The 16,534-nt window shown below is 38.2% G+C and overlaps 1 protein-coding gene across 2 annotated transcripts in view; it reads right to left on the bottom strand.

The window, feature by feature from the left end:
* Positions 1-16,534, bottom strand: part of SUGCT (succinyl-CoA:glutarate-CoA transferase) — a 683,669-nt gene that overhangs the window by 541,052 nt on the left and 126,083 nt on the right. For both annotated transcript variants that reach the window (XM_082662115.1, XM_082662116.1), the window contains one exon: positions 4,502-4,597. In XM_082662115.1, coding sequence (XP_082518241.1) covers positions 4,502-4,597 — 96 coding nt within the window. The remainder of the gene's footprint in view (positions 1-4,501; positions 4,598-16,534) is intronic.

Here is a 16,534-nt window from a genome sequence, read left to right as displayed (position 1 = left end):
ATTTGGAAGCCTTCCGGAACTAAAACAGTGCCTACTCCATAGGGGGCTCAAGAACTGTTGCTTATTTATCAGGAGTCATTTGAAAGCATGAATGAAAACATGGTAGAGGGAAACCTACAGTTGCCGCATAGCTCAGAATTCAAATATAGTTCCACAGCCAGGTCACTTATTAGGTTTGGGACCCTCTAAAATCATAATAAATAGGTCGTTTGTCAAAGAGATGATGGAAACAGATCAGAAGAATTCTATCTGCGAAAGAAACTAAAAGACAGGTAGCTACAATGTGTCAAGCACCAAAAGAACCACTAGTTCGGATATAGTGAGAAAGGAAACAAATTTTGAAAACTTAAAATCATGGTTACAATCCAGGCCCTTTGGCTTTCTAGCTATAGCCATAGGAGAGTTGGTTCACCTCTCTAGACGTCCCTTTCATCCATATAAAATGAGAAAGAAAAATATACATATATGTAGATATATATCCCAGTTACATGATATGTGTTCAATGGAAGCCAGCATGTTTATCATTACTCTTATTATCAATGCATCAATAAAATATATGCAATGTAATCATACGCTTGTTTAAACTGTACTTGCAAACTTCAGCAAATGAATGCTTTACTGCTACTATGGTACAAAGAAAAAGTCACACAAGAAACAGATGTATATCATTCACATTTTGGCTTTTTAAAACATCCTTAACATGGGTTAAAAGAAAAAGATTCCCAAGGTTACCTAATCTGCTATGATTTAACAGCATTTTGATGTTTTTCTAAGGAATGATAGCAAAGTGCTGTATCTCTTCAAACTTGGAATTTACTGCCTCAGTCTCTGCTTAAGCCAAATTAAATATACAGTATAAGGTCCCTACCAGAAATAACATAGCACAGTTTCCTGCTCTATTCCTTGGTTGAATGAGCCCAAACTGAAGAAAGGGAGACATGGTTTTATTCAATCATCTGAATAATTGTTTTCTTCACTCTCTTGAATTGGAAGCTCTTGGTGGGGGAGGGGAAAGTTTGAAAGAAATCACCATGTGAATTATCAGGCCATTTAAAGGAACGATTCTCTTTGAAGGCCCTACATTTGAAAGGCTCAAGAAAAGGCTTAAGAAGAGTATTCTTATTAATGAACTGACCAGAAAGTCAGCATCCCCTGATAGTCCCCGGCACTCAAACTCCTGAGGCTTCAGAGTGCTGTAAAGTCTCTTTACCTGTGAGGTACAAATGGCACTGCAGGATAGAGGTTGCAGTGTTTCCTTCCAGCAGACACCACCCAAAACTTTCAAGAGTTTTGTCCTATGAAGAAATGGGATGGTAAATGGAATAAGACATGCCCCAGAGTTGGGGGGTTAGGGTATGGGGGGGGCGATGTCCAAGGCTGGGTTTTTTTAAAGTGAAGGACGTGATCATATATTTAACCGATGACAGATAATACAGGTGATGGAAGAGATCGAGTGCAGGAGCAATGCCTTTAAATCGGCAAACTGTGGAAAGGGACAGTTCATTCACTGTGATAGGAGGAAATGAAGTTTGAGAGTTATGGTAGAAAAAAAAAATGCAGCAGTTCTCTTCTGGTTGCATCAATTTTTAGTGTCATATGAGACAAAGTCTTTGCCTAAGGATGAGGAGAGAGGAGGAAGACTTGAAGAGAGAGAAGATGTAAAATAATCTTATGAGAGAGAGAGGATAAATATGTAGATAAATGTGGCAAGATTGCTGAGTAAGGCTGGGGAGAGAGAGCCATGAACATAACATGGTGGTTATGTTTTTCCCCAGCCATATTCACTGCTTCAGTCAGGCACGGAATAGATGGACTATTAAATCCAATCAGCACTGGGATTTGCCAGTGGAATATAAACGACATGGTGCAGTCATCAATAATAAGAAAGTCTAGGTCTACAGTCTTATCATTGTGATGGGCAGCATCAACATCACCTGGAATCAGAATCGGCATCTTAACGGGGTTTCCAAATGATTCATGTGCATGTTTAAGAGAAATAAGTGTGGGGAAGCCAACTGAAATAGGAAAAGATTAACAGCGATAGGAGGCTATGAGCAGCCAGGCTGTTGCTTTGGTCCTCGATGTGTATCATGTTAGTCATATATCTAAAGAGGGGTGGCCACACTGATAACTGCACATATACATAATAAACAAAATATATTCTTTTTGAAGACAAGCTGCTTTCTCTGCACTCTCCTCTCCTGTCCCTAAAACACTCCTGTCTTTACAAATATAATTGTTTGAAGGGTTGAGAAACATTGAACTAATACCAATGCATGAAAAATATTAACATGAGCATTATGTAATGATCAATCCCTTGGGCTAGGTACTTCTCAGGGGCAAAACCCACTGATAATGGGAACAAAAGGAGCAATGAAGTCAAAAATTCCTTTTAAAAATCTGAATTCTCAGAAAAGCCTCCACTAAGATGTTCAAGCAGCAAAATGCTTATCTCAATTCTGTATACTTTGTTTAATTTACTCATTTTCAAAAAGGTGGCAGCCAACGAGCAGGGAGGAAAGGGCGCAAGTGGATAATCAACCCGAGAAGTTAAGAACTGCATGTATACAGGGACTTTCCTGGCAGTCCAGTGGTTAAGACTCCGTGCTTCCACTGCAGGGGGCACAGGTTCGATCCCGGTTGGGGAACTAAGATCCCACATGCTGCACAGAGCGGCCAAAAAAAAAAAAATTGCATGTATACAAAATAACACACAAATCAAGGAGCACTACTTTTCAAAAATTTTCATTTCATGCATTTGAGGTCCTTGATCCCCAGAATCCTTCAGAGTTCAATAAAATTGAGAAGGGAGAGGGATGGACTGGGAATTTGCGGTTCGTAGATGCAAACTATTACATTTAGAATGGATAAACAAGGTCCTACTGTATAGCACGGGGAACTATATCCAACCTCCTGGGATAAACCATAATGGAAAAGAATATGAAAAAGAATGTCTATATGTGTAAAACTGAGTCACTTTGCTGTACGGCAGAGACTGGCACAACACTGTAAATCAACTCTACTTCAATTAAAATATAAAAATAAAAGGAAATTTTAAAAAATTGAAGAGAGTGAGGTGGCCACCGTAACTAATTCCTGAGACCATCAGAGTCTTCCATCATAGGCTTTCAGCCCAAAACTCAGACAACTCAAATGAGATGCAACGCTTTAATTATTGTAGAAAACTGAATTATAACTGCCCTGTAATTCACCCATAAAAATATTTCCCAAATCTATTTTAAAAAATTGAAAACAGACCAGGGTCTACAAACATATCTAGGCTCCATCTTGGTATACTAGCTTCATTCAAGCTAAATTTGCATTTGTTCCTTAATCACAGTGCTGAACCCGTTCTCCATCAAGAGGAAACAAATTAATTCTGGGCTTTTGAGGAAAGTCCCTAGTAGATCTTCTTTTATTTCTTACAGATTATAAAGCTGCAATCAACTAGATCAAATAAGCACAGTGTCCATTTTACGTAACTGGGGCAATTCAAGAAGGAAAAGTACATTTCTGTCTTTAATGAAAAGAAACACACACACATACACACACACACACACACAGAAGTCTCCCATATCTTCTACCTATAATAAAAATAGCCGATGATTCTAAATTTCCTTTCACCTCACAGTGAAATAATTGAGAGCACACCCAAGATGCCAGAGCTCTCAGTGTAAACACCCAGGAGGGATACTGAGGTCTACACAAAACATTTTTAAAGACATTCTGTTTTTTAAAATAAGCAAAAAATAGACTATAAACATTATACTTGAACATAGCGAATACCTCCCTATGTGACATGATTTGGAACTTTACTGTAAAGCCTTCCGACTCACAGATACTTTCTCCATACACATCAAAAACTGAAGCCTGAACTTTCAACATTTGAGATGAATTCCCACGGTTTCCAACATTGTCCTCTGTTGAAAAGGTTGAAGAGGAGTTTTTGTTTTTATTTTTGAAAAGTCATAGTTTCTTCACATATTCATTCACACTAGCCAAAGTCAAGAATTTCTGAGGACAAGTTTAGACACTTAATAAAGAACAGCAGTTCCTGAACCATCTGCTTTGCTCAAGAACTGAAGATCTGTCACACGCAAATTTTCATTTTTCTCCAACCCTGTGAGAATATTATTGTCAGCTGGGGTAGGTAACATTTGGTTTTTAATTGACATGGCGAACAAACCAGGCTTTATAAAATGGGTACAATCAGTGTGTCTTTTGGGTGAAAAAAATAAAAGCAAACCATTATCTGAGTCTAAAAGTCACTCACTTTCAGCAAGTTCTTTTGATCCATTCAAGTGTCCTGTTACTAATCTTCTGATGAAGAAATGTGCAAAACACAGAATTTGAAGTGAATAACAGAACCTTGTTATAGTCAAACAAAGATATATGACAGAAAACCCTGAAAGTCTTTTTTTAAAAAGGAATCATCTCTCAAACTCATATCATACAGAACTGCAGATTCTAATAGACTGATCCTATATTGCTGTATTCTTACCTGGTAAGGAACAATACTTCCGTGAGCTGTGCCCCAGCGCCGCGCTTCCTCTTGGCCAATAAGATAATTCACAGCGACGTGAGTCAAACATGCCACCTACCAGAAGAAGAAAAACAAAAGCTACTTTATCTATACTCATAAACAGAAGGTTATAATAGGAATATTCTCGTTTGATTTCACTTCATGTCATTGTAGAAGAAAAAAGGAGAGAGAAAAAATTGTCTTGCTTGGTTAGAAAATATGCAGGCAACCACACTTTCATCATACAAAGAAGAGAAGAGCAGTATTACATTATTGCGCGAGACTAAGTACTGAGTAACGGTCAATTGAGAAATAAAAACACGGAAACACTCAGCTCCTGAAAAGATCACCTGAAGGCAGAGGTTAACCCAAGGGATGGAACCCTGGTCCAGCCTTTAGCATCGAAGCCATGGCAGAGTACATCAGCAACTAGTACTTTCCCTTCCCCTTTTACTTTCCATCAAGACGACACAAAAAGAGACTGCATCATCACTGAGCAGGTGAACTAGTCAGGAGCCACATTCCTCTAAACTTCTCATAACACGAAAAAATCGTAATAATAAACCTCTATTTTGTTTAAGTCAGTTTAATCAAGTTTTCTGTTCCTTGTTGCCCAAAGCATTCTTACTGGCACAGAGGATCGAGATTACTTAACTTTTTTTAATTCATTAGTGAATCATTCTCATTTAAACAAAAATGACTGTACTTCTTTCAACTTGGTCCTAGGATCATATCCTCATTATTATACTTGTCTCAGCTTTCAAGAACTACAAATCTATTAAAGGGGTCATCTAAAACTGTAGGGTCAACCTCTGACTCTTGGAGTATTTCATATATAGATCTTAAAAACCTATAATAATTCAATTCCATACAAGGATAATGACTTGATTCCTGGTCATCTGCCCCAAAGGGCTTATGTTCCAATGACTATCCATGCCTCCAAGGGCCCGGAACTATGGAAAGGAGGTGACCAAATAACAACTTTCCATAGTTTCCAGATAAAAGCTTCGGGCCTCACAGCATCATCATGATCTAACAGGAGCTGGCTTTTCTCATTCTATTAACATCAGATGCGATTAGGAATCTACCAAGCCAGCAAGTCAAACATCCCAAATGGAGACTGGCTCCTGGAGCGACTCAAGGGGTGACTCTTCAGGGCTTGGTGCTGCAACCTGTCCTTGCCTTCTACCTGGCATGGCAGATGTGCCTCCTACAAGGGCCGTCAATGGGGCTCAGCCTGGATGAATCTCCTTGCAGCAGCAGTCATTCTCCTTTACTTTTTTCTTGGGATTTACACTCACTTTTATGTTCATTTACTGCTTTGTTGAAATTGGAACTGCCTTATGGCAGCTGGTTTGGCTATACTGCCCAGGTGGCAAAACTAATAAACTTTGAGTCATCCACTTCTGGACCTCCATCTGGTCTTGGGCATTTGAACCATGGAGCATTCCAGGGCTGCCTGGGGCTGCCTGGGGCTAATCATCGTTTCACAGATCACTTCTGTGTCTTTCAAAATGGAAAATCAAATCAACATTTTGTAGTAAAAATGTACTGGATGGGAAGTCCAGATTCATGGTTCCTAATTTCTGTCAACCTCTAGTTGTACAACTGTAGGTATTTAATTTAACCACATTGACCTTCAGACACTTTCTCTATAAAATCTTGGGCATTTGACCTAAACCAATTGTTTTCAGACTTTTTTTAAAAAAAAGCATAACTCCTGCATCAAACCAAATAATGCACGAACAATACATAAGAAGATAATACCCCACATGGTCCGGCTGAAGTAGAGGCAAGCCTACAATGCCACCCTAGGAAATGTGAACACAGAACACAATTTGCAGATTAGTAAATGGTCTTAAATTTGCTTCCAAGGTCTATACTTCTGACTCTGTTCTTCTTCTTAACAATATAACAGATAAAAAGCTACCAGGGATGCAATAGTAGTTGTTTTCCCATGAAGGCTCTTCCTGAAACTGAGGAAATTTTCTCAAGTCTGAGGTTTTACTCCAAGAAAGGTGTTTCTTTGATCTAGCCATGTTGGCGAGGGGGGAATTGTCCCTTTCAAAAAGCCTAGTGAAAGTCACTCTAAGGAGCTCTGGTGCTACTGGAGGCCAATAATTCACATTAATAAAGGTAATTCTTTGCAAGCAAAAAGTCACAAGGGGCTTGGTATTTCCACCTTTCTAATTTCAAAGTCAAGTGATAGTCAATAGGCCAACAACAGCAAGGGCTGCAGGAAGTAGTGGGCTGACTGGATGGTTACAGGTTAATGTGTAGCTCCTAGATTGACCTGAAATGGTTTCCAGGGGTGGGCATGGGCTGGATGCTAGGCTAAAAGTCAGCCTAGCTGCCTCATTTCTTGCCCATTACCTCATTCTTTCTTCTCAATTTTGACTTTGGTGTTTCTGACCCTGCCTTGAAAAGCTGTCTTTGACAACCGTTGAATAAAAACAGCCCCATTTAGAGTGAGTCTGAATGAAGGGTCAGAATTCATCTCACAGACTGTTTTCCAAATGGAAGATCATACCCATTTTCTCCACACAACGGTAGCTCATGAAAACAAAAAGCATTTCAGAACTAGCAGGCTCCCACTGGGCAGGAAGGTTAAATAAGATTTTACGCCAGTTGCCATCCATGAAAAAACAAAGTGTGATTTGTCAGTGATGACTCAGAGGCAAAGTTGGGGGGGAATTCTATTTTAAAAAAGAGAGCAACAGGGCTAAACTTAGCAACCCAATGTTTAAAAGGAGCATTACAGATCTGAAAGTAATCTATTTACAAAGACGTACTTTTAAGGCAGGAGAAGGGGAAGAAAGTCAACAGCTATGACATGATTATGTATTAAAAATCAGAGGCTTCCTGGCAATTAATGACAAATCTTCCACAAATCAAAAGAATGCAGGATGTGACTTTTAGGTTAATAACTACATACTGTATACCTATTCTAAATATTGCATTAGATCGTTACTTTCATCCCCTAAACTTAAGCTCATTATTTCATCACGTGGATGCCATATAATTTACTCAGAATGTTGCCTTTATACGGTTTCATCTAAATAAAAAAGCCAACTTTGGTTTAATAGTAATCATTCTGACAGCAAAATTATTATTTTAGATAGCACAGTGGGTCCTGATATTCTTTGTGTCTAACCAGGAAACCAATGGGGCTGTCAAAGTGGATCTCAAAGGGCACAGCCCTAAAAGGCTTGAGAAAGAATATGCCCAATTATTTCCCAAAGCGTCCTCATGGTGTCCATCACCTCGTTTTACCTCTACCTAATGAAGATCAAGCTACAATAATATAATCTTTCATCTCCAAAAGGACAACCAAGTATCACAGTTAAAATGGGGAAAACAAGATCAGAAGTATGGTCCGTTGCATCAAAATGGGTAATTTTTTCCCTCCTGCTTCTTTGCATATATTCTGGCCTCCAACTAAGCTAGACAAAACACCCATCGTGATCGCTTCTGCACCTGCCCAAATCCGCATCCTCTCTTCAAAGTCCATTTCCACATTGCTGTCTCATTAAGTCCCCACATCACCCAAGCAAAAAAATATTTTCCCTGCCTCTGAACAAATACAACACCTTAATTTGCCTGACTCCTGACTTTTGCACTTTCACAGTCGGCTACATACTACAATAGAATTATAAGATTATTTCCCTTCCCCTGCCCCCGCCTTTCCCCTAAACTAGAAAGACCTAAATCAGTAGTTCCTAAACCTAGTGGTACATCACAATCATCTGGGGAATTCCTGGACCCCACCCAGACCTACTGACTCAGACTGGAGCCTGGGAAGAAATAAATGAACCAATGTACCATTAATTGTACACAGATTTGAGAACCAAAGCCATAGGAAACTCCAGTCAAACTCCTTAATGTTACAGATAGATAAATAAAGGAACAGAGAAGGTAAATAATTTATCTGATGTCACGTTGTTGGCTAGTGGCAGAACTTCACTCCAACTATAGCGCCTTCCTCCATGCTACAACATTATTCAATCACTCCTTTTAAATTGGGAACTATTTCAGGGTAAGAATTATGTATTATAAACCCTTTGTATGTACTCATAGCAGCTAAAATAGAACTTCACACTAATATTGTTTAAAGCATGAGTGAAAACAGTAATTACTATTTATTTATTCAACAAATACTGAACGTTGCTTTGAGTGAGGCATTATGCTAGGTACTGGCTATACGTAAGTAAATGAAAAAGAGGTAGTCCTGCCCACTCTGGACTTAAGAATAGTGGAGAAGACAACTAAACAAACAGTCATAGGAACTGCCATGGGGAGAGGAGATGGAGGAGAACTTTGAAAACAAAGAGAATAACATGTGTGAAAGCCCTAAGGCAGGAAAGAGACTGGCATACAGGAAGAAAAAAAAAAAAAAACTGAAAGTAGACCAGCGTAACTGAAGCATGGCAAGAAAGAGACAGGAAATGAAATTGGAGAGGTTTACAGAGGCCAGACCATGCCAGTCCTTGCAGATCATGGTAAGGAATTGTACTTGCACATCTTTCAGATGATCATTTTAAAAATCACAAATCATATCATGTCATCCTTCTACTTAAAAATCATCGGGCTTCCCACTTAAAATGATGCAACAGAAGAATACAGTGGGAAAATGTTCACAAATTTTTTAAAAACTTTTTTAGAACAGTTTTAGATTTATAGAAAAAATACCAAGATACTACAGAGAGTTTCCATATACAACACACCCAGTTTCCCTATCATTAACATCTTACATCAATGTCATACATATTTTACAATTAAAAAACTAATATTGATGAATTATTATTAAAGTGCCTATGTTCAGATGTCTTTCATTTTAACTTAATGTCCTTTTTCTGTTCCAAGATCCTCATCCACATGATGTTTATGCCTCCTTAGGCTCCTCTTGGCAGTAACAATTTATCATACATTCCTTGTTTTTGATGATCTTGACAGTTTTGAAGACTACTAGACTACTGATCAGGTATTTTGTAGAATATTCCTCACTGGGATTTTTTTTTAATGTTTTTCAAATAATGAGACTGGGGTTATGGGTTTCGAGAAGGAGGACGATAAAAGTAAAGTGCCATTTTCCACACAGCGTACAAAGGTACATACTATCAACATGATTTATCACTGTTGGTATTGACCTTGATCACCTGGCGAGGTAATGTTAATAAGATTTCTCCACTGTCAAATCACTCTTTTTTCCTCCCCCTGTCCACGCTGTACTCTTTGGAAGGAAGTCACCACGCACAGTCCACACTTAAGGCGTGGGGAGTTGTGCTACTCCTTCCTGAGGGCAGTGTCTACATAAACCATCTGGAATTCTTCCGCACAGGAGATTAGTCCCTTCTTTCCTATTTATTTATTCATTCAATCATTTATTTATATCAGCACAGACTCATGGATATTAATTTTATACTCTGGCTTATAATACAATACTACTGTATTTTATTGTTCAAATCATTCCAGTTTTGGCCATTGGGAGCTCTTCAGTTGGCTCCTGTGCCCCTCTGATATACTCCCCATCATTATGTGTTTTTTTGTTTTCAGCACTTCCTTCCTTTGTGGCACTACAAGATGCTCCAGGCTCATCTTTATATTTTCTGTTGCAGTCTTACAGGAAAGCATAAAGAGAAGAGGAGTCATGCAGTTAAAAAAAGGAACTAATATTTATTTCATTGTAGACAAGAATCACATTCATTCACTCAATTATTCAAAAATCTTCATATTGCACCTCCTACATGCCAGGAACTCTTCTAAGGCACAGGGATACGGCAGTGAACAGGACAGATATTGTCACACTTGCATGAAGCTCATATTCTAGTGTAAGATACATTCAGACATAAACAAGAAAATATCAGGAAATGATAATTAATGTGAAGAAAATGAAATGATCACAGAGAGGGCTCTTCTCGACTAGCAGGTTAGTAAAGGCCTCTTCGACAATATTACATCTTATCTGAGACCTGGAGAAGGCATGTGAAAATCTAGGGAAAACCTTTCTAGGCAACAAGATCAACCAATTAAAAGACTGCATTGCGGTAAAAAGCTTACCATATTTAGAAACAGAAGCTCACTGTAGCTGGAACATAGTAAGTAAAAGAGGCAGTAGTATAAAGTGAGGTCAGGGAGGTATGCAAGGGCCAGATCATATGGGTCCTTACAGGCCTGGTAAGGACCTGGGATATTATTCTAAGTGTCATGGGAAGCCATTGATTTATATAATTAGATAAACTGGTCCTTATATGGAGTATAAAGAGGCAATGAATGAAACCAAATTATCTCACATGACATAGGTATTATTTGTAATCTATAAAATTATTCCATTTTACAGACGGGAAAACTAAGCCTAGGGAGATTAAGTATCTTGTCTAGATCTCACAGTTGGTGAAGAGCAAAACTATGACTCACACTCAGATACTCTACCCTCTAAGCCATCCTTACACCACTGCCTCCTGTCTATTTAACCTCTCTGCTCCCAGCCCCTCTCACCCTAGGAGTGCTCAGCTTTACGTCTGTGTCCTATATATATTCTTGACTTCACATTTTATATTCCCTGCAGGGCCCCCCAGATCACTGGAGTAGTCTAGAAGCCCTCCACAATCCCTCAGCTGTCCTCTGCATTTGCTTAGAAAGCATGTCATTAACTGAATCGATTAATTCTCCTCACATTCTTCTGCTCAGCCTCACTCATTTACTAACTGTAAAACATTTTCTGGGAGAAATATGTTAAAAGAGAAATTAAGAGGCTAGCATTCATGGAGAATACACCTTTCAAGATGGAAAATTCTTCAAAAAGAGCCTTCATCAGAGTGTTTAAGATCCTGACATCTCTCTTTTTCATCTTGATTCCATTACTCTGTAGGTCAAACTTCCTATGCAATTTAATCTGCTTTGCTTTGTCCCTCACACCTTAAGGTAGACTAATTTCTTCAGAACCACTAAGGACCAATGAGGAAAAACATTCAGGAGTAGAGAAGGTATTTTGGCTATCTCATGTTGAAAGAAGAATAAGAATTCTAACTATTTATACTACATCTATCATTTTACTTACTAATGATCAAAACTAATACTTACTAAGCACTTATTGTGCACTGTTCTAAGCATTTTATGTGAAATATCTCATTTAATCCTCATAGCAACTATATGAGAGACATGTTCTGATGAACCCATTTTACAAATGAGAAAACTGAGGCATGGAGCAGGTTAGTAATCTGCCCAAGGTTATGTACCTAGTAAATGGACAAGCCAGGACCTGAACTCAGCTACTCTGGATTCTGTCATTCTATACTAAATTACATACAGAATCAGACTCTTTAGGATTTCTGAGTGGCCCTGATCCTGGAAAAGTTTTATAGGACCGGTTTTACTTGGTTTTAAAAAAAAAGTGATTAAGCATCCTTTTCAATTAAGTAAACATCTACAGATAAGTTTGATCTTAATTATTACACAATACTTAAAGTAGTACTCATTCAAAGTTTTCTGCTTTGCTACAACTATGCCTTGGCTTCTATTCCAATGTAATTAGAAATAAACTTCAACCTACAAACATTTTACCTGTAAACACCAATAAGCCAGTAGAGCTGTTATGTAAATTTTAAATCTCTACTTTTATTTACTTAGCAAAAAAAACCATATTACCATATCCTTCTCTTCATGGCAATTTTTTAACTTAATGGAAGAAACACACACATTTCACATTCCTCTGAATTATCACTAACGATAGTCAAAGCATATTGATGTTTACTTTATATACTGAACTCAAAAGAAAAACATATTTGCATTACACTCAGAATAATTTTGCCAATCCATCTGAATGAAAATCAGACATATGAGGAAACTGGATATCAAATGCCAGAAGGTAAGACCAGACAGCAAAGAGAGACAGAATTTCAAAAGCATGTTTAGGATAATACATCAAACATATTTTTTACCATGAACCACTGACCCAGTCAATCATTTGACTGAAAAAGTGTGATGAGTAAGTGAAAATGTAGAAAAGTAACATTTAGTGACATGATTTACTTATTTATCCCTATGATGGCATGTCTTCAGTTTCAAACATCTTCTTCAAATATGATTCCACATTTTAAATAACTTAGTTCTTTAAATACCTTTTTAGAATAAAATAATACACTGTTCTGCAACACTAGTTTTTAAAAGAAGTTCAAAGAATGAAGTTACTTTTGTTTACTGCTTCCTTCAGGCATTTAACAGATATTTAATAAGTACTTATCACACGCAAAGCACCCTGTCAGGTAGAGTGGGAGATCCCCAAATCAATAAAACAGAGTTCCATCTCTCAGTAAGGTTAAAATCTATCATTCAAAATAGAAACATTTAGTTCCACAAGAGACTTTTCTTTAAAAAATCAAGTAGAGATTTAAAAAAGTGACATTTGAACAGTCCCTTCAATAAAGGGAATTTAGCCTTACAAACACAAGGAAAAGGACCTTCCATGTGAAAGAAATACTGTGTCCAATGTCACAGCAGAGAGGACAAGTACTGGGTTTTTTTTTCAGTGAATACATGAATGAATCAACGAATGGAAATAAAAACTGAAAAAAGGCATTAGATTTGATGACCAGGAAATCATAAATGCTCATTAAGATGCAATATCAATAAAGCAGTGGAAACAAAAGCCAGATTCAAGGGGGCTAAGAAAATGAAAAGAATGTGGGAGGCGAAAGAATATTTTAGAGGCTTGTGTAAAGGTCTGGGAAGGAGAGAGACTAGACAGTAGCTCAAACAGGTGTGCAGGAAGACAGAGGTTTTATTTTTGAAGATGGGGGGGGAAAATCCTGAAATTCATTTAATTATGCAAGAAAAAAGAATGACTGAAAGTATGGAGCCTTAAGCAAGGTGTAAGAGGACAAGAAAGAAAATACATGTGAATGGGTTATGGTTTAAAATACCATCTCCCAGTGAGGTCTTCCCTAGCTCACTCAGATGGGGTCATTTCCTCTTCTCTCTGTCCATTAGTATTAATAGAATGGAAGCTTCTGGAGGGAAAGAACTTGTCCGATGTGTTTGATGCTCTCTCCCCCGCAGCAGAAACATAATCTGAGACACACTATAGGCATGCAGTCATTATTAGTTAAACTGGTAAATAAAGGAAGGAATGATACAGTTTTCCTCTAATTTTGGAGTAGAATCTTCATGAAGAAGGAAAAACCTTTCAAGTGAAAAGGAGGAAAGTTGGATGCAATCCCCACAGAAAAGCAGAACAGTAAGAGGCATCTTCGTAGAATGAGGAGGACACGCTGATATTTGCCTCTTCCTCTAAATCCTACCTCTGCACACTGGAGTCACACAGAGCAAGTCCATTCATCCTTTTACCATACACCAAATGGATAAACACAGAGGCTGAGTTGCCTGAGGCCTCACATTCAGAGTGAGGAAAGCAACAAAGATGGCTTACTAACAACAACAGAATCCTCAGGGGTTAAGACCTCATTGAGCTAAAAGTGAGTATATAATTATGCAAAAGATTCATGGATGGGTAGAGAAACAAAATAACTCTTCCCTTAAATCACAATTGGCCTAGGAATGGGGGTGGGGTGAGTCTTTAACAGGGGGACCAATAGGTTCTTCGAGGAAGCACTAGGCAATTCAGTTCAGAGGTCAAAACGTTGAATAAAGGTTGACTCCCAAATTTCACAATTTGTATGGAAGCACAAAAGACCCCGGCCACCCAAAGCAATCTTGAGAAAGAAAAACGGAGTTGGAGGAATCAGGCTCCCTGACTTCAGACTATACTACAAAGCTACAGTAATCAAGACAGTATGGTACTGGCACAAAAACAGAAAGATAGATCAATAGAACAGGATAGAAAGGCCAGAGATAAACCCACACACATATGGTCACCTTATCTTTGATAAAGGAGGCAAGGATATACAATGGAGAAAAGACAGCCTCTTCAATAAGTGGTGCTGGGAAAACTGGACAGCTACATGTAAAAGAATGAAATTAGAACACTCCCTAACACCATAAACAAAGACAAACCTGAAATGGATTAGAGACCTAAATGTAAGGCCAGACACTATAAAACTCTTAGAGGAAAACACAGGCAGAACACTCTTTGACATAAATCACAGCAAGATCCTTTTTGACCCACCTCCTAGAGAAAGGGAAATAAAAACAAAAACAAACAAATGGGACCTAATGAAATTTAAAAGCTTTTGCACAGCAAAGGCGACCATAAACAAGATGAAAGGACAACTCTCAGAATGGGAGAAAATATTTGCAAACGAAGCAACTGACAAAGGATTAAACTCCAAAATAGACAGGCAGCTCATGCAGCTCAATATCAAAAAAACAAACAACCCAATCCAAAAAAGGGCAGAAGACCTAAATAGACATTTCTCCAAGGAAGATATACAGATTGCCAACAAACACATGAAAGGATGCTCAACATCACTAATCATTAGAGAAATGCAAATCAAAACTACAGTGAGGTATCACCTCACACCAGTCAGAATGGCCATCATCAAAAATTCTACAAACAATAAATGCTGGAGAGGGTATGGAGAAAACGGAACCCTCTTGCACTGTTGGTGGGAATGTAAATTGGTACAGCCACTACGGAGAACAGTATGGAGGTTCCTTAAAAAACTAAAAATAGAACTACCATACAACCCAGCATTTCCACTACTGGGCATATACCCTGAGAAAACCATAATTCAAAAAGAGTCATGTACCACAGTGTTCATTGCAGCTCTATTTACAACAGCCAGGACGTGGAAGCAACCTAAGTGTCCATCAACAGAGGAATGGATAAAGAAGATGTGGCACATATCTACAATGGAATATTACTGAGCCATAAAAAGAAAGGAAATTGAGTTATTTGTAGTGAGGTGGATGGTCCTAGAGTCTGTCATACAGAGTGAAGTAAGTCAGAAAGAGAAAAACAAATACCATATGCTAACACATATATATGGAATCTAAAAAAAATGGTTCTGAAGAACCTAGGGGCAGGACAGGAATAAAGACACAGATGTAGAGAATGGATCCAAGGACATGGGGAGGGGGTAGGGTAAGCTGGGAGAAAGTGAGAGAGTGTCATGGACATATATACACTACCAAATGTAAAATAGATAGCTAGTGGGAAACAGCCACATAGCACAGAGAGATCAGCCCAGTGCCTTGTGACCACCTAGAGGGGTGGGATAGGGAGGCTGGGAGGGAGATGCAAGAGGGAGGGGATATGGGGATATATGTATATGTATAGCTGATTCACTTTGTTATACAGCAGCAACTAACACAACATTGCAACGCAATTATACTCCAATGAAGATGTTAAAAAAAAAAAAAAGGTTGACTCCCGTGACCCTGTAGATTTCCTTCATTGTTCCCTGGAGCCCAGGATGCTTCCTCTACAGAAAGTTGTGCTCATTTTGGGAAGAGCTCCCTACATTTTGTGTAGTTATGTTAGTTCAGGTTACCTTCTCCAATTCTCTATTTTGTCACATTTTTCCTCTAGTTCTGATAACCTCTGCCTTTATGTCCTGGTGACCTTCTGTCACTGGAACCTGGAGGGTATTATGCTCAGTGAAATAAGTCAGACAAAGAAAGACAAATACTGTATGTTATTACTTATATGTGCAATCTAAGAAATAAAACAAACTAGTGAAGATAACGAAAAAGAAACATACTCACAGATTATAATAGAGAACAAACTAGTGGTTAACAGTGGGGAAAGAGAAAGGGGGAGGGACAAGATAAGAGTAAGGGATTAAGAGGTACAAACTTCTATGCATAAAATAAATAAGCTACAGGGAATACAGCCAATACTTTATGATAACTATAAATGGAGTATAATCTATAAAAATTTTGAATCACTGTGCTATACACCTGAAACTAATATAACATTGTAAATAAACTATACCTCAATTAAAAAAAAAGCCTTCCCCATCTCAATATTAATAGAAAAACCTTTTGCATTTTCTTCTAAATATAGATTTTCTCATATCCAGGAGATGGAAAGGACTACATACCCTTGGGATTATA

The sequence above is a fragment of the Grampus griseus genome, assembly GCF_964374135.1.
Source record: "Grampus griseus genome assembly, chromosome: 9".
Classification (NCBI taxonomy): domain Eukaryota; kingdom Metazoa; phylum Chordata; class Mammalia; order Artiodactyla; family Delphinidae; genus Grampus; species Grampus griseus.
The sequence above is the reverse complement of the archived record's forward strand: the minus strand, read 5'-3'. Positions and strand labels throughout refer to the sequence as shown.